The sequence below is a fragment of the Pagrus pagrus genome (assembly GCF_965226575.1).
Source record: "Pagrus pagrus genome assembly, chromosome: 24".
NCBI classification, from domain to species: Eukaryota; Metazoa; Chordata; class Actinopteri; order Spariformes; family Sparidae; genus Pagrus; species Pagrus pagrus.
The window spans coordinates 994,240-1,012,541 of NC_140206.1; the positions used below are offsets into that span (position 1 = coordinate 994,240).

The 18,302-nt window shown below is 41.9% G+C and overlaps 3 protein-coding genes across 3 annotated transcripts in view; 1 reads left to right on the forward strand and 2 right to left on the reverse strand.

Annotated features, from left to right (window-relative positions):
* Window positions 1-15,455, reverse strand: part of LOC311253375 (protein NLRC3-like) — a 36,003-nt gene extending 20,548 nt beyond the window's left edge. The window contains exon 1 of the mRNA XM_084347296.1: window positions 14,836-15,455. The gene's annotated coding sequence lies outside the window, so the exon portion shown is untranslated. The remainder of the gene's footprint in view (window positions 1-14,835) is intronic.
* LOC311253397 (uncharacterized protein) lies at window positions 104-4,517 on the forward strand. The gene is made up of 2 exons (XM_084347331.1): window positions 104-636; window positions 3,496-4,517. Exons 1-2 carry the CDS (start codon window positions 465-467, stop codon window positions 4,392-4,394), a joined length of 1,071 nt encoding a protein of 356 aa, XP_084203457.1. The 5' UTR covers window positions 104-464; the 3' UTR covers window positions 4,395-4,517.
* Window positions 5,485-18,302, reverse strand: part of LOC311252952 (uncharacterized protein) — a 38,295-nt gene continuing 25,477 nt past the window's right edge. Inside the window, exons 17-27 of the mRNA XM_084346616.1 lie at window positions 15,584-15,639; window positions 13,650-13,831; window positions 13,444-13,530; window positions 12,650-12,728; window positions 12,267-12,495; window positions 9,553-11,353; window positions 9,265-9,438; window positions 8,628-8,801; window positions 8,313-8,486; window positions 7,875-7,921; window positions 5,485-7,748 (exon numbers count right to left, since the gene is read on the reverse strand). Of these exons, the coding sequence (XP_084202742.1) occupies window positions 7,213-7,748; window positions 7,875-7,921; window positions 8,313-8,486; window positions 8,628-8,801; window positions 9,265-9,438; window positions 9,553-11,353; window positions 12,267-12,495; window positions 12,650-12,728; window positions 13,444-13,530; window positions 13,650-13,831; window positions 15,584-15,639 (3,539 nt within the window). The 3' untranslated portion in view covers window positions 5,485-7,212. The remainder of the gene's footprint in view (window positions 7,749-7,874; window positions 7,922-8,312; window positions 8,487-8,627; window positions 8,802-9,264; window positions 9,439-9,552; window positions 11,354-12,266; window positions 12,496-12,649; window positions 12,729-13,443; window positions 13,531-13,649; window positions 13,832-15,583; window positions 15,640-18,302) is intronic.

Sequence of the window (18,302 nt, forward strand, 5' to 3'; positions counted from 1 at the left end):
TTTTTCTACTGTTAACTGTTATTTATTATTTTAAACAGATGAGACTTTAAATCAGAGTTTGGTCACTTTTACTTTGAAAATACCTAGCGGAGCGGTACCGGAAGCAAGTGTACTTCCGGTGGCTAACATGCTAACTTTTTCGTTACGTTTCGCGTCCGGATGAGATGAAACTGGAGCAGCAGAGTCTGTGTGTTTGGATAAATGCGCTTAAATTGACTTCATGTACATTTTCAGGATTTTATTATCTCAGGCACGAATGCTAAAGGAAGCTAGCATAGCATGCTTAGCAGGAAGTAGACGGAGCCGGAAGTAGTCGGTCGGAGTAGTTATTTAACATGTGCAACATCTGGACCAGCTCCTGCTGCCCCACGAAGCTAACGACGCTAACTTAGCCCGCAGCAGGAAGTAGACGGAGCCGGACGGGATGTCTGTGGAGCAGAAGTCGCTGCTGTGAGTCCGTCAACATGTCTAAAGTCCAAACGCTGAGAGCTGTTGTGAAGCAGCGACTGACTGCGGCTGCTGAAGAGATATTTGAGCTGTTTGAAAGGACGATAGCAGAGTACGAGGAGGAACTGAGTCGACACCGGAAACTACTGGACGCTGTTTTCAAGCCTCAGGTCCAGTTACACAGAGCAGGTCGGTTCCGTTTACTTCAGTGGAAGTATTAATACTCCACTACAAGTACAAGTACTGGCCACAAACTTATAGTATAGTGTATTATTGGCTAAATGTACATATATGCAGTGGCGGATTTAAGAAATTTGGGGCCCAAGGCAAAGGCAGCATGGGGCCCTCTGACATGAGAAGACAACACACAAAACAACAGGTCAATTATACAGACACATACGTTTTAACAGAATACACATGTATTATGTGTTTTACCTGTGTACCGAGGCTATTTGAATATAAAAAATTATAAAAATTACTAAAAAATATTTAGAGATGTAAAACGTAAAAACAAGAGGTGTATCTCATGCAGCCAGTGTAGTTACATGATCCCACACTGATTTTGAGTCGATTGACCACATGACCTGGAAGCTATTGAGCTAAAATGCTAATATTTACATATAAAAATTAATAAAAAATAATACAAAATAATAAAAAAGATGTAAAATGTAAAAACAAGAGGCGTATCTCATGCAGCCAGTGGAATAACATGATGCAACACTAGTCGGGCTCCAATGATTTTATTATAACATAAACATGTCCCTTGTTGCTGTTGGCATAAGGAACATTTCCAGGTTTTGTCCATGGACAGACATGAGCCATGGAGCCACTGGTCGCAGTCATCACATTGGATCTGTTTGATTGAAAACAAATTATATATTTCATTTTTTTTTAATTCATTATTATTTGACACCTAAACATTACTATATTTTTTTCATGGCTATATAACAATTCAACATGTCTTTAACTGTTTTTCAATTACTCACCCATTGTACAATGGCAGTTCCTGGTCCTGGTGGCTTGGAGGTGGCACACATAGCACAGCAATTTTGATCATCAAAGACTAAAAAAACCAACATTTATTTAATTACATATACCTCGTATGTTTCTTGTTTTTGATTTGTAGCTTAATTAGCCTTTACCTGAGGCCTCCAGGATGTGAAGAGCCAGATCTCTCCTCTCCTCCATTTCTTTTTTTAGATGTGCTGAAGTTCATGTCAGGGACGGCTGGGAAAGCCTTTATCAGGGCTTTTACATCCAAACAAGATCAAATGCAGGTACAACAATAATGGGGGGCATATAATAAACTGCATACACTCACGCTATTAAAAAAATGGTTATCTCTAGTCACACTATAATTTGTACATTTGCCGATATCAGTTCACATCAATTCATCTTTCCCAAGAAAAGTTCCTACCTCACATATCATGAAAACAATAGTTTGGGCTCACCTTTACAACAACGACACCACAGCTGCTTCATCTTATTGGAGTGAATGGGACATAACGCCCCCTTTCCACTGGACATCCACCCATTCGTCTCTCCATGACATGAGCGCCTCATCATGAAGTGCTCCCTGAATAAAGTTTATATTCATCATTCTCTTTAAATTCAGGTCCCTCGTGTCCAGAGATTATCACACACACGTGCAACAACCCAGTGAATAACCAATGTTTTCATTAATTACAAATACTCATTCATCATCACCATTTTCAGATCAACCCCCAAGATGGAGACACACTGTTCAATTTTAGGAACCGTTTTCAAATCTAAATGAAATTAAAATGAACTTGTTAAGGATACAGTGCAACATCCATGCAGGATACAATGATTGCATCCTGCATGGATTTCAGCTCGTCACACTGACGGGAACAGGAAGACACAGACAGTTACGTCAACACCTACAGTAGCAAGATAGAAAAAGTTTCCTCTCTGTTAGCTCTTACTACAAAACATGTATTCAGGGACACGCATCAATTGATAACATTTTGAACTGACATTGCTGCAGATGTAAAAAATGTACCGTGGATCATTTTTATAATCTATTTTGCAAATGAAGTCCCAGCAGCTGAGTCAGAGCTTTAAGGTCTGACATTAAATGCAATTGTATAAATCACTGGCTGCCGCTGCTGCTGCTGCCGAGTCGTCACTTTCTGTAACTTGGAGATCAGCTTTCTGTTTCCTCCTTCTCTCTCCTCTTGTCAGCTCGGCTGGGGCAGCTTCTTCTCATCTGTCTCTTTTCTTTACTTGTCTCTTCTATACTCTCCTCTTCTTCTCTCGCCACTTCGCGCCGTTTGTTTTCGTTTTGCTGCTGTCTTCCTGGATCCGTTCTGCACATGTGCAGTGAGATGGACTGATCCAATGTAGTGGAGACTGAAGGGGGGGCCGACACACACATAATACGATTAGCATTCTGCTGCATTTTAGCGAGAGGATTTTAATCAAAAACATAATTAATGTCCGCAAATAAGTAATAACTGTATTAACCATAAGTGTATGAGGATTTTTATGGGGCCCTAGGCAGCCGCCTAGTTTTGCCTAATGGTAAGTCCGCCCCTGCATATAAGTATTCTCCTGTCATTTATATTAAACTGCTTCATATAATATCTGGTCGTAGAGAAATTTATTGGATTCTTTAACAGTTAATTTTCTTTATGAGTGATGCAGATTCTCACCTCAGATCAGTCTGGAGCCACTGCAGTGATCAAGTATGACAAGAAAGATAATATTTCTGAGACTTTGTCAGATTTTAACCCAGTGATAGCACAAATCCCTTTCTGTGAAGCTTCGTCGTATCTCAGTAATAACGGAAGTCAATTAGAAATCACTTCAAACTCTTCTCAGACCTTCAGACATTCACAGAAATGTGAGGAATTTACATTAAAAAAAAGAAGTTACAGATTTTACATTTAAAATTATTACAATATAGAAAAAACCCCACTAAGATCCAACAAGAGTAATAATAAAAACGAGCATAGCCATTTCTCATTAGAAACAGGAGAACACAAATTTTCACAAGAACATAATATATTTCTTTATTCTCTGCAGACGTCCAGCTGCTGTCGTTGAGTAAAGAAGAGGATCCTCCTGAACAGCAGGACTGGAGCTCCAGTCTGGACCAGGGGGAACCACCAGAGGTACCACACATTAAAGAGGAACAGGAGGAACTCTGGACCAATCAGGAGGGAGAGCAGCTTCAAGGGCTGGAGGAGGCTGATATCATCAACTTCACTGTGAAGAGTGAAGAAGATGATGAAGAGGAACCTCAGTCCTCACAGCTCCATCAGGGTCACACTGAGGATGACGGAGAGGACTGTGGAGGACCAGAACCAGCCAAGAACTTTAATCGTGATTGTGCTACAAGCTTTGGCCATGAGGGACACAACAGAGTCCAAACCGGACTGAAATCTTTTAGCTGCTCAGTTTGTGGTAAAAAATACCCCCGGAAGAAATCTTTAACAGATCACATGAGAATCCACTCTGAAGGAAAAGGATTCAGCTGCTCAGTGTGTAAGAAAACGTTTCACCAGAGAGGAAATCTCGGGATTCACATGAGGATCCACACGGGAGAGAAACCCTTCAGCTGTCCAGTCTGTGGCAGGAGATTCACCGTCGAGTCAAATTTGACCAGACACTTGAGAGTCCACACGGGAGAAAAACCTTTCAGCTGCTCGGTTTGTAAAGCGAGGTTCAGCGACAGAAGCGTTTTGTCCAGACACATGAGGATCCACACCAGGGAGGAACCGTTCAGCTGCTCAGACTGCGGTAAAACGTTTCCATGGAAGTACAGTCTGACCAAACACCTGACCGTCCACACAGGGGAGCAATATTTTGGTTGTTCGGCTCGTGGAAAGAAATTTGCACAAAAGGGAACTCTGACACGTCACCTGACCGTCCACAAGGGGGAGAAACCGTTTGCTTGTCCGAATACACAAGTGTGTTTGTGAGAAGCTTCTTCTTTATTGATCGTTTTTCATTTAGGAAACATATTTATATGTCTAAAACTGACAGGATGGGTTCAAAATGCAGAGTCCCAGTTTTACGTTTTTGTGATCAAATAAAGATTCTTGCTTCCTGAAAAAAGCACTTTCTAAACTCTGTGCTGTAGAAACAAAGTGGTGAGGAAGGTTTTATTAAAATCTAAGCTGCTTGTGATGGTTCGTTTCATAACTCCTTGCTTCCATCTCTCTGAAACCACGGGAGGGGACACGGCCCCCTCCCTCTCCCACCACAGCGGGACCGAGGCTCCAGGTTCTGGTGGCGGACGGGATTCGAACCTGTGTGAACACCTCTGGTGTTGACGGTCATGAACAACACCCACCACGCCACCAAGTCCCCTTCACATTGACATCTCTTCTCTGAGCGCTTTTAGGTTTTCACTTATAAGTGTTAGACTTCAAAATTCACTGAGTCTTATAAGATCAAACTCATAATCTCCTCTATCAACCTGAGCTGCTGTCTACAGTCGAGGTTTGAACCCACAACCTTTCATCTTCAAAGCAGTGTTTTACCTTCCTGAGCTAAAGATACTTTTTCTCTGTTTGATAGTTTTTCACTCTTTGGAACAGAGAAGTTTGTTTACTGACATCAGGTTTCAAAATCAAGTGTCTCACCTCAGCATTGAACCTACAACCTCCAAACTTTAAAGCATCACTTTACCATCCTGAGCTAACAGCCCAGCTTTGCTTTCATTCAGTTTCTTTGACCATTTCACTTCCTTTGTGAACATGAGGGTCCACAACTGAAGTCCTCTGTGGATTGAAGCCACACACCAGATTTCACAGTGCTACTTTACCAATCTCAGCTAATGAGTCAGCTGTTTCTTACAGGGTTACATGCTTATTTTTGTCAACATCAGGTTTCAAAATTGACTTAACACAGAATTTGAACCTTCAACCTTCTAAATTTCAAAAGATCACATTACTATCCTGAGCTAATGGGTCAGTTCAGCTTTTGGTAAACTTATGAGAAGATTTCACAAACACACACATGTTGGTCAGTTTCACTACAGACAATGAAATGAGTTTATGAACATGATCATGGTGGCCGACAACCTTTTTATTTTATTGTTACAAACAGAAAATGTATCGTCTTAGGTACAATGTTGAATATGTTACTTTACAGCGGCAAATAAAAACTATTTACAAAAGTATTTACAATGAATGTGACAGATGAGCTTTACATGAGTAAATGTTTTGCTTCTTTAACTACATGGTTTTCCAAATGATAAATCAACATAATAATTAAAGCATCACAAATCTTTCTTGCCTTTATTGTAGCAAGATCCATAATTCAAAACAACACATTGCAGAAAACACAAGTCTTTAGTATTTCCACAATTTAATGATGATAGCGGACTGAAAGTGTAACATGTTTACATATAGAAAGTAGAGTTGTTCCGATTCCGATGCCAGTATCGGAAATGCCTCCGATACTGCCGAAAATGCCGGCATCAGTATCGGCGAGTACTGGAGTCCAGGCACCGATCCGATACCACGTAATTTATTAGCCTAGCTCCGTTAGCTCCGAGATTCTACCGGATACTGTCCGCTGCGTTACGGCTCCGGTACGGTTTGGCTCCATCGTCCTCGTCCTTCAACCCCCACCAGCTGTGTTTTGAGTCCGCCACAGCGCAGCTCCACCGATCAGCTGGAGTTACGAAACCGAGGAATTCCCGCGATGATTACATAATCACACACGACCGCAGTTATATGTATGTGTCATAAACACAACAACACAAAGTGTTCCCGACTGAAGGATTAGAAGAAGAGCGCGTATTTGTCTCTTATTTGAGGTTTTTGTGCTTGTATCAACACAGAGTGTTTTATTTTGAAAATTAACCGGATGTCATGTTATTATTTCGTGTCTGACTTCCTGTCTGCTCTGTGCTGAATTCGGCTTTATACTGTTCTTTTTAAAAATAAATGGCTTTCATTTGCTGTATTCATTCATGTTTTACAAAGGGTTTAGCCTGAGCCAGGCCTCACCACAATGATGATCATATCACAGTCATGCAGGCGTAGTAGGATATATATCATTTTTTATAACACACTGTTATCGGTATCGGTACTCGTATCGGCCGATACCCACAGCATAAGTATCGGAATCAGTATCGGGAGGGAAAAAATGGTAATGGAACATCTCTAATAGAAAGCAGAAGAAAGCCGTTTTTATGGATCACGAGCAGCAGAGAACCTGTCTCCACCACATCTTTACAGAGCCCATGACCCTGTTGCCAGTTCACCGGTTGTCATTCCTTCGACCACTTTTGACCGGGAACACCAAACAAGACCTGCCGTTTTGGAGATACTCTGACCGAGTTGTCTAGCCATCACAATATGGTCCTTGTCAAAGCTGCTAAAATCCTTACAGGGCATTCAGACCAAACACGAAGCAAACTGATGCGAAGGAGAGGATAATAACCATTAATCGTGGCCGTTTTGCGGACAACTAGAGCTGTCGCACCAAGACAGGACAGAAAAGGAGCTAGCGTGGAGGAAAGTAAGCAAGTTTTGGGTCTGAAAGCACCATAAGGCTTTTCCTACTTCCAACACATCAACTTCAAAGACAAAATGTTCTCTTGCGGCCTCATATATCCCCCCCTCACTGACAGGTGCCATTGTAACAAGAAAGTCATTTTTATTCACTATACCTGTCGGTGATTCTAATCTTATGTAGTATGATATATGTATCTTGGCAAGTGGTTATTTCACTGATGTTCAGTAATGAGAGTGTACAGTATCTCTATTGGGAGGAGACTCTCTCCTACACTGAACACAGAGACACTGAGCTACCAGACCTGAACATCAACTCAAACCCAAATCCAGGATACAGAGGTTCAGTGAATGTGGTGTTGACGGTGTGGAGGTGGATCAGTTTGTCGGAGGAGACTCCGTAGAAGGACAGAGTGCCAGCAAGACAGTCCACATACACTGCTACTCTGTGAAAGATGGAGGATGTGATGGATGTTACACTGCTGTTGTGCCAGACAGCATAAGAACCACTATCATAGCACTCCAGACTCCAAGACTGATAGTTCCCTCCAAACAAACAGTCTTCTTTTTTTCCTCTCCTACTGATTCTGCTGTAACTCACTGATATGTGAATTTCTCCAGTAAACTCGACCTCCCAGTAACAGCGACCAATCAGACCAGTGCTACACAGCAGCTGAGGATAGAGGTCAAATCTGTCTTCATTATCAGGATATGACTGATCCTCCTTCACATATGTCATCTTCCTGTTGTCAGACAGTTTGATGTATCTGTTGACTGTGTTTGTGTCGACTGTGAGCTCACAGGAATCTGATGGAGAGAAAAAGACACAACACAGCTGCAGTTATTAATGTATCATCAGTGTGGTGATGACATCACAGATGTGACTGAGTGATGTCACAGTGTGAAGCTGAATCAAAGTAAAAACACACTCACACTTCCTCAGACCTGGTGTCAACCATCGGACTCCAGCAGGCTCCACCCTGAAAGGAGGAGCACATTCTCTTTCAGGCCATGACATGACTCTTATACGCTTTTTTTTTAAATTGGCAACAGTTGAAAAATATTTCTGTGTGCGGTCATGTTTCAATTACAAAATAGGCACAGAAGAGAACATCATTTTCGTAATACATTTTTCAGACTGGAAAATGTTCTGCAATATTTTCAAATTAATGTCTGAGAGGGCCCATTTCCAATTCCAATTCTGAACATATGACAAGACTATTTAGAAGGTTTTGTGTTGTGAGTTGACAAAAAAATGATGGACCGACAGTCTGTCCTGCTTGGCTTGTCAGGGTTGTATAGGCCAACCTGACAAATGTTTCCAGCTTTACCTCCTCCATCACACTGCTTCTGCTGCAGGTCTCTTCATACCTGAGAGTGTCCAGTTTCCAGAGTGGATTCTGCTCTCCAGCCGACAGCAGCTTCACTCCTGAGTCTCCTGGATGATTGTAGCTCAGGTCCAGCTCTCTCAGATATGAGGGGTTGGAGTCCAGAGCTGAGGCCAGAGAAGTACAGCCTTCCTCTGTGATCAGACAGCCTGACAGCCTGCAGACACACAAAACAACACACATGGAAGAACATGATGGTTTGGGTTTAGAACACTTAAGATCTGCATAAATCCATGTGGGGGTGGTAGTTTAGGGAAGTGCCTCAAGTAACTGAAGACAATCAATAACTTAATCTGACCTTAGAGTTATTAGAGTACATTCTTTACTCTGAAGTCCATCAGACAGCTGCTTCACTCCTGAATCCTGCAGGTTGTTGTTACTCAGGTCCAGCTCTCTCAGACTAGAGGACTGGGAGCTGAGAACTGAGGACAGATCTTCACAGCTTCCCTCTGAGATGTTACAGCCACTAAGTCTGAAGGGGAAAAAAAACAAGAAGACAAACAGTTCATTACTTCTCAACCTGTAAAGTACAGTCCAGAGGTAAATATCTTGTCATGTGCAGGATCATCTACTTCCCAGACTTCATCTATGGTCAGCAACTTGAAGTATTAACCCCAAGAATGAGATCATACAAGCAGTCAAAAATGAATTACCTCCAATTTTAGTTTGAGAATGTTAGATAAACAGTAGGAGCACTGAGTAAACCTGGTGCTCCTTCAAGTTAAAAGCAGTCAGCTTAGATGATTTGCTTATCCAATTCAGATGCCTCCTTGCAGAGGTAGTACAGGCATATAAAACTGAATGTAGACTTTCACAAAGATCCTGAACACAGAAGGAATAAGAACTGATAGCAATCCTGAGCTGAGTAAGGTTGTTTTAACTACTGATTAAGAAATATTACAAATCAATAACAACATATAAAAACTTGATATTACCTGAGAGTTACCAGTTTACAGTGTGGACTCTGCAGTCCAACAGACAGCAGCTTCACTCCCGAATCCTGCAGGTCGTTGTTACTCAGGTCCAGCTCTCTCAGACCAGAGGAATCAGAGCAGAGAACTGAGGACAGAGCTTTACAGCTTCTGCTTGAAAGGTTACAACTGCTAAGCCTGGAGAGACAATGTAAAATTGAAATGTAAATAGTTAGTATTTATCACCTCCTGCTAAAAAGATTTGTGTGTATTTAAAGTATTTTTAGCATATGCAAATATCTCTGTACTTACAGAGCTTTCTTGGAGGCTTTGACCACTGGCAGCAGCCTCAGAAGAGCCTCCTCTGAAGCAAAGTATTTCTTCAGGTCAAACACGTCCAGATCTTCTTCTGATGACAGTAAGATGAAGACCAGAGCTGACCACCGAGCTGGAGACAGTTTCTCTCTGGAAAGTCTTCCTGAACTCAGGTACTGTTGGATCACCTCCACAAGAGAATGATCATTCAGTTCATTCAGGCAGTGGAACAGATTGATGCTTCTTTCAGGACACAGCGTCTCTTCGATCTTCTTCTTGATGTACTCGACTGTTTCCCAATTTGTCTGTGAGCCACTTCCTGTCTGTGTCTGCAGACCTTGTAGGAGAGTCTGATTGGTCTGCAGTGAAAGTCCCAGGAGGAAGCGGAGGAACAAGTCCAGGTGTCCATTTGGACTCTGTAAGGCCTCGTCCACAGCACTCTGGTAGAGATGTGTTGGTTCAGGTTTTCCTCTCAATAGTTTAAAAAACTGGGAGGGTTGTTTTCCTTCTGCCAGCAGATTGACTCCAGATTTGATGAACGTCAGATGGCCATGAAGAGCAGCCAGAAACTCCTGAACACTCAGATGGACGAAGCAGAACACCTTGTCCTGGTACAGTCCTCTCTCCTCTTTAAAGATCTGTGTGAACACTCCTGAGTACACTGAGGCTGCTCTGATATCGATGCCACACTCTGTCAGGTCTGATTCATAGAAGATCAGGTTTCCTTTCTGCAGCTGCTCAAAAGCCAGTTTTCCCAGAGACTCAATCATCTTCCTGCTCTCTAGAGTCCAGTGTGGATCTGTCTCAGCTCCTCCATCATACTTGACGTTCTTCCGTTTGGCCTGAACCACCAGGAAGTGGATGTACATCTCAGTCAGGGTCTTGGGCAGCTCTCCTCTCTTTCTGGTCTTCAACACATCCTCCAGAACTGTAGCAGTGATCCAGCAGAAGACTGGGATGTGGCACATGATGTGGAGGCTTCGTGATGTCTTGATGTGGGAGATGATTCTGCTGGCCTGCTCCTCATCTCTGAATCTCTTCCTGAAGTACTCCTCCTTCTGTGGGTCAGTGAACCCTCTGACCTCTGTCACCATGTCAACACAGTCAGGAGGGATCTGATTGGCTGCTGCAGGTCGTGTGGTTATCCAGAGGCGAGCAGAGGGAAGCAGTTTCCCCCTGATGAGGTTTGTCAGCAGCACATCCACTGAGGTGGACTCTGTAACATCAGTCAGGATCTCAGTGTTGTGGAAGTCCAGAGGAAGTCGACACTCATCCAGACCGTCAAAGATGAACACAACCTGGAACTCTTCAAAGCTGCAGATTCCTGCTTGTTTGGTTTCAGTGAAGAAGTGATGAACAAGCTCCACCAAGCTGAACTTTTTCTCTTTCAGCACATTCAGCTCTCTGAAGGTGAATGGAAATGTGAACTGTATGTCCTGGTTGGCTTTGTCTTCAGCCCAGTCCAGAGTGAACTTCTGTGTTAAGACTGTTTTCCCGATGCCAGCCACTCCCTTTGTCATCACTGTTCTGATTGGTTCATCTCTTCCAGGTGAGGCTTTAAAGACGTCTTCTTGTCTGATTGTGATTTCTGGTCTGTCTGGTTTCCTGGATGCTGTTTCAATCTGTCTGACCTCATTTTCATTATTGACCTCTGCAGTCCCTCCCTCTGTGATGTAGAGCTCTGTGTAGATCTGATTCAGAAGGGTTGGGTTTCCTGCTTTAGGGATCCCCTCAAACACACACTGGAACTTCTTCTTCAGACTAGATTTAAGTTTAAGTTGACACATTCCAAGAGATTCTGAAAGAACAAGTGACATCAATAAACATACTCGAGAAGAAATATAAATCCTACTTTTGCTGAAAAAGAAAGAGCAAATAAATAAGAGTTATTATTATCATCATTATTTGCAGAATGTCGAACTGCAATCTTAGACTTCATTTTCTATTTACTGGACTGATTGTGTAATCAAAAGGTTAAGAAAAATATGTGTCACTGCAACGTGTAGTTCAATTTATGTGGAGATGCATGTCAGGCTATGGCATACACTACGGCAAAGAGTATGCACCTACAACACAGATTTATATCGAAGAACTAGATGCCAGATGCAAAAATTGCACCCATTAAAACCAATGAGAATAGCTCACCTAGCGCACACACCAAAAGTTTTCTGGCTTCTGTGTTTACTTTTTGACCACAGGGGAATTTTTTGCTGCAGTACCATGAGTGGCCACCGTGCAAGATAGGAAGCAAGACTGAGCGGCACCCTGTCGCCTGACCTACACAGATACTACGCCATAGATTCAACGCGAGAAATAAATCAAGCTTTGAAGTAACTGCATTACACTATTAATACAAACTAAAAACTTCCTGTATCCATTTCTAATTACAAGGCTTCTCATATTTCAGTGGACTGAAAAACTTCATTTCTTAACAAGGCTTTTACTGTGAAACATTATCAAGAATGTGAAAACTCTTTTATTGTTCTGTTCACATACGTGACTTGTCCAGTTTCACTCAGCTGAAGTCTTATCTTACTGATCATTTTGATGAGAAGCAGACAAGTTCAAGTGTGAAATGAAAACAGGTCAGTTACCCTGATGGACTGGATGATTGTGGTCTTTTGACCTGTATTTACTGCACCAGTAATAGCCACAAAATATGAAAGTCTTCGTTGATCCATCATGTTAAATCTTTAGAGAAATCCTCTTACTGCTCTGCAGACAGTCAGCCAGCTCCTCCTGCTTCATTCTCCTCAAGAAGTCAAGTGTGATCTTCAGAAATGCCTCTCTGCTGCTCCTCCTCTGCTCTTCATCCTCACCATCCAGCACCTCCTCATCCTCCCTCTGACTCTCGAAGCATTCTGAGCGATCTGAACTCAGAACCTTCTGGACCTTCTTCAGCTCGTTCTTCACAAAAGTCACAATGTTCTCCTCCAGCAGCTGGAACAGAATATTACGTGAATGAGAACATTTAACATCATGGAGCCAAACATCAGATCCATGTTGGACAGATTCACCACTGGTCTGTAAAGTGCAGCATGGAGATTATTGTGAACAGACTGGATGTAAAAGTAGTTGTTGTTCATGTACAGACCATAAATATGGAGTCCAGGTCTGTTTGATGCTGCTGGGCAGACGGACCTCTGGGAGCCTCTGAGCTCTCCTGGTCGACTCTGTGGAGGAATCATGAAGAATCAGCCACATTATGTCTGTCCACTCAGAGACAAACACAAGCTGAAGGTCCTTTGAGTTAAAGTGTTGATGACATCATTGAATCAGATGGTTTCCCCTGACATCAAAGTGTTGGTCGTACTGCAGAACACACTGTGAATCAACAGTCCTGTCTGCATTTCAGTGCAACTTTTAGTTCAATGCTTTGGTTCACCAAGTTTTGCATCAATCCAACACCTGGAGTCACATTTACAGTTGCCTGCTCTGTTGCCTGTCTCTGAGTTTAGAGGCTTTTCTTAAGCTAATGGTGGGGGCACCTGCAAGAGCTTCTCTAAGACAGCTGTCACTTTTCAATATTTCCCAATTTCCTTTAATGATTTGTTTTTTATTGTAGCCTGTGGATATGAAGTTTAGCTTGTATCTTCTCTTCTTAAATCTTTGACTCAGCAGATGACGCAAATGTGTTTAAGTCTCTGAAACTGGCTCAAATGTATATTATTATTATTATTATTATTATTATACTCATGCAGCAACCAGAATGTCTGTGTGGAAGTCTACAATGGAAAACTGGGCAACTGTTTGACGTGAGAATACAAAGGTAAGCGAAGAAGAGTGAAGATAGAAATAAACATAAAAGTAAAAAAAAACAAAAACGTATCTAGTTAAATACCAGTCAAAACATGAATCAGTGATATTTTCATGTTTTTAAAACTCTACCTCTCTTCAGCAGAAGGTTGTTCACTCGTGAACGACACACAGCTGCGTTCAGGTTCAGGTCCAGGAGGATCTGGTCTCTGATGGATCCTGAAGTAAAAAACAAATTAATTGAAGCTTTGTATGTTTAGTGAATATGTCTTTGCATAAAGTTAGAATAATTTAAAATACATGTAATTATTCACAATTAAGTGCTTATAAGAACTTACTTCCTTTCAGAAAAACCAACAATAAAATCCTTTGACTTGTCACTCTTGAGGGACACACAGCTGGGCTCAGGTCCAGGTCCAGGCCCAGGTTCAGGTCCAGGTCCAGGTCCAGGGGTTTTAGAGGGAGGGCCTCCCTCCTCTCTGTCCTCACACTGATTCATGCTGCTCAACTCACACACACTTTGATCTGGAGAGGAAACACAAATCATTCATCTGCACATCAACTGAAATCAGCCTTTGGGTCAGAAACGTCCACTCTCGAAGGACAAAATGTCTGAAAGTTGACTTCCTCTTCTGACATTTAAACTCAGAGCTCATTATTCCAGAACTCACTGACTCTATTAATACATATTTCACAAAACAGCTGCTACAGGACATCAAACCAAAACTAAATCATGTCATTAAATCCATTTGTATTCAGTTTCTTTTACTGGTCTCTACTAACAAAGTCGCTCACAGCAGTGACGTGAAATCTGGAGACAAATAAAAGACTTTTGTCACACGGTAACACCAGTGACTCCAGAGGACGATCTCTCATTATATGTTTTATAATAGTTAATGGAATTTATTTGTTATGTCATTTCTACATAATTATTGCATTTCAAATGGTATAAAAACATAGTTTTTAACTCAAAACAAGTCACTTTCCTTCTATATGTGACTGTATGTGTTAAATAACTGATTAAGAACAAACACCGACCAGTTGATTTACCCAGGAGGCAGAAATTGCTCAAATAACCTGTTGTTATATTATAAAATGTGAAAGTCTCAGGTGTTTGTCAGGTGTGTTTGGTCTATAAAGGCTAAATGGACGTTTCTGCAGACTGATGTCTCTCACTGACGTCATGTCTCCTGTCAGAACATCAGCTGCTGGACTTCGATCAGTCCTCTAGATGGCGTCATGAGGCTGTGGTGGAGTCAACAGACACATTTCTCTGATACTTTTAATCTATAAAAGTCAATCTGGTCCTCTGCTGTTAATTTAAAACATTTATCTGCAAAGTACAAATGTAAATATCTTCCTCTGAGAAGTAATCGGAGCAGAAATACTCGAGTAAACTAAACACTTGGATGTTGTGGTCCTAGTTTAAAAGGTGCAACATGTAAAGTTTTAGATGAATCATCAACATTATCAACAGAAAGTGAAGAAACAACAGATTTGACATAATGTAGTTAGCATGCTAACCAGTTAGCCCTGTCTCATCCAGGTGCACAGCTCCTGTACCAGCGATGTAAACACAATGCTGTTATTCATCACATCTGCCGGCCTCTGTGTGTGTGTGTGTGTGTGTGTGTGTGTGTGTGTGTGTGTGTGTGTGTGGTTGCTTCTTTTGGGCTCGTTTTTATCGGCCTGCTTGTTTCTGTCGTGAGATCTGGCAACACATCAGCTGCAGTCAGCAGCAGCAGGGAGAGGAGGGGGGACAGGAAGTCCCCAGACTCCCTTGAAAAATCGCTCCATTTTGTGAGTTGTTGAGTTAAGAGGGCCTTTATAAACTGTGTGAAACGCTGTCGATGACAAATTCTGAATGATTCGGGCCTTCTTGTGAGTTCGGCCCATGTTACAGCCTCGTTTTAGGGGGTGCTGCAGCCCCCTCAGCACCTCCAGCTCCCGCATCCAGGCGAACAGCTGCTCTCCAGCCGCGTTCAGTGCGTCAGACAGCGGGAGAGCGGCGGCTCGTCTCGGCCTCCTCCACAGGCTGATTCAGGCAGGAAAAGCTGCCTTCAGTCATCAGTAAGTGGAGCTACACACTGACAACCACTCTGTGCTCACATACTGACCAACTAACTCCACTTCTACTCATATCCCCTCTGTTTACACTCCGACACAAAATGGCGGACACTGTTAACGTCACTGTCCCTCCGTCCTCCTGATCAAACAGTTGTATAAGTGAAGCGGACAGATCTTCTGTTAACGAGTCAAACGTGTTAGTTACCTTCAGGTGGAGGCTCAGGTGGAGGCTCAGGTGGAGCAGACCATCTGCGTCACAACCTTCATGGAAAGCGAAACTAAAGTTTGAACAGGAAGCACGAGGGAGGCGCGAAGACTCAACTTCCGGTGGACGGCCAATAAAAACGTCAGTCTGGTGGTGATGAAGACAGATGACGTATCGATCCTGTCTGAATCACACATGATGTTCGTCATCAAACTCATGAGATACTGTGAAAATACGTCATTATAGACTTTCTTAAACCTTTGTCTCAGAAAGAACAATTTACAAACAGCACACGATCACATGTAAACGCAAATAAACACAGAGGACAGATAAACATACAAACAAACAAAAAATAAAACGTTATAATAAAATGCTGTTAATTAACTTAAATGATTTAACTTTAGTTCTGAAAGGAAAACTACATTCGGGAATCGACCTGGAGATTTTCTGATGAAGTTGATCACATACTCAAGATATTATCTGGGTTGTCATAGTAACAAACATCATCTTTAAGGCCGAGCGAGTAGACGGAGTCAGCAGGTGAAAAACAACCAGAATGTTTTGGATATTTGACGGTCAAAGGAAATAAAAGGTGACAGATTGTTTCTACGTTGTTTACAAAAGTTACAAGACATCAGTATCTGTAAAATCAACAAGACAGTTAACAGAGTTACATTAGTTACATTATTATCAGTTATATTTTATGAAACACAGCCGACAGCCTCGTTAGTGACGTCGTCTGCTAACTGAAACATCGTAGAGCTGCTCCTGGACATCAGCAGCTCACAGAACTGAACCAGAACCAGAACGGCAGTCGTCAATATGAGCAGATTTATTGTGACGTTCATCTTTTTACGACCCTTTCTGAGCCCAGCTGGCTCCATGTTGGTGTTGATAGATACTTTATTGATCCCGAGGGAAATACAGACATCCAGGAGCAAAACATACATAAACATGTAATAAAAGAGTGTGAGGATAAAACAACACAGCAATGAAGTGATCGTCCACAAATCACAGCTTAACTGTGCGGAGGTGTTGTCGATTAAAGCGATAATAATACTGCTGATGATATAAATTAAACACAATTTACAATATTTGTCTTTATGTTGCCAGACAACACCGGGCAGGAGCAGCAAAAACCAACGAAGAAGAAGACGAGGAAGAAGAGGAGGGACAAGAGACAAGTCAGATTTATGTGTAAGTCTTTTATTTTAATATATTTGTCACATTTAAACTGCATGAATGTAAAGAAATCTCAACTATTTTACATTTAAAGTACCTAAAAAAAGTTGTAGTAAAAGTACTCAATTACTTTCCACCACTGACAGAGACAACATGATGATACAAGTAGTTTTATATTCAGCTACTTTAGCAGAGGAGACAGATTTCAGTGATCGTGTGACATCTTTCTGTCTTGGTTATAAACTCGTCAGCTAATCGTTTCAGAAATAAAGTAAGATTTAAACAAAACTGAATCATTTGTACAAGTTGGAGACTCTTTGCTCTGAACATCAACGTTCACAACCATCAAGGATCTGATGGACTTCAACAGCCACAAAACACTGAGAGAAACACAATGATTGTCATTAACATGTGTTTTCTTCTCATATAATAATCACACAGAAATGAACAGATGTTGACAGTTTATGACGTCACTACGGACATAATTACATGTGTAAACCAACATGATCAAACTGTGTTTCATCATTAGAAACACATGGAACAAGTCAGAGTGTTTCAGGTGGAGTGTCGAGTACATCTGATCATATTTTACTGAACATTTACAACTTTGTTCACAACGACTCTTTACAATTAAACTACAGACGAGTCGATGTTTCCTGTTTCTGACATTTCACTAATATTTCTGGATTTTATTGGAACAAGAGTCAGAATTCAAAACAACATGACAGAAAGTACAAGTCAACGCAATTTCCACAATTTAATGGAAGAAGTTTAAAATGTAAATGAAGAATCTTTTCAATCACTTTGAATCATTTTACACCGAGCTAACAGAAATGCTACTCTACACCTAGCTAACACAAATGCTACTCTACACCTAGCTAACAGTGCCTCTGCTCTACACCTAGCTAACAGAAATGCTACTCTATACCTAGCAGAGGCGATTGCTCTAAGACTGCAAGGGAAGCTCAGCTTCCCCTAAAATGTCACCCAAAAAAAAAAAAAAAAAAAAGTGGTGAAATATGTCCTGCTGTGTACATTTCATTGACTAAATACGCGCTAGAAAGCCTTCATCTTTTGTTCAGAATCAGCTACTTATCACAGGTAACCAGCGCAACTTCCTTCTCATTCATCCCCGCAGCGCCACAGCGCTTTACACAGTCGGACGCTCAGCTTCTACTGACTTCAATGGGGAAGCGTAGAGCGGGTTGTTCCACTGCAGCGAAACTAGACGCTCATTGGATAAATGCTGGGCTTTGTCCCGCCCATCGGACGCTCAGCGTCTCTGGGGGTCTATGGGGCAGTGGGCTGGCCCGGACGCTCGGCTTCTGCATGATGATTGGATGAGCTGTCTGAGGCGGAATCCTTTTTTGATTGACAGCTAAATGAGCGAATCAGCGATCTTGAAGAATAAACATCCACCGGAGCATTTTCCAAGTTTTTCATTCTGTTGTTCTGAACTGATCCGGAGACTTTACCGATCCCCAGCGATTGTGTCTTTGTTAAAAACGACTAGCGTTGTGTTTGGCGACTCTGTTCT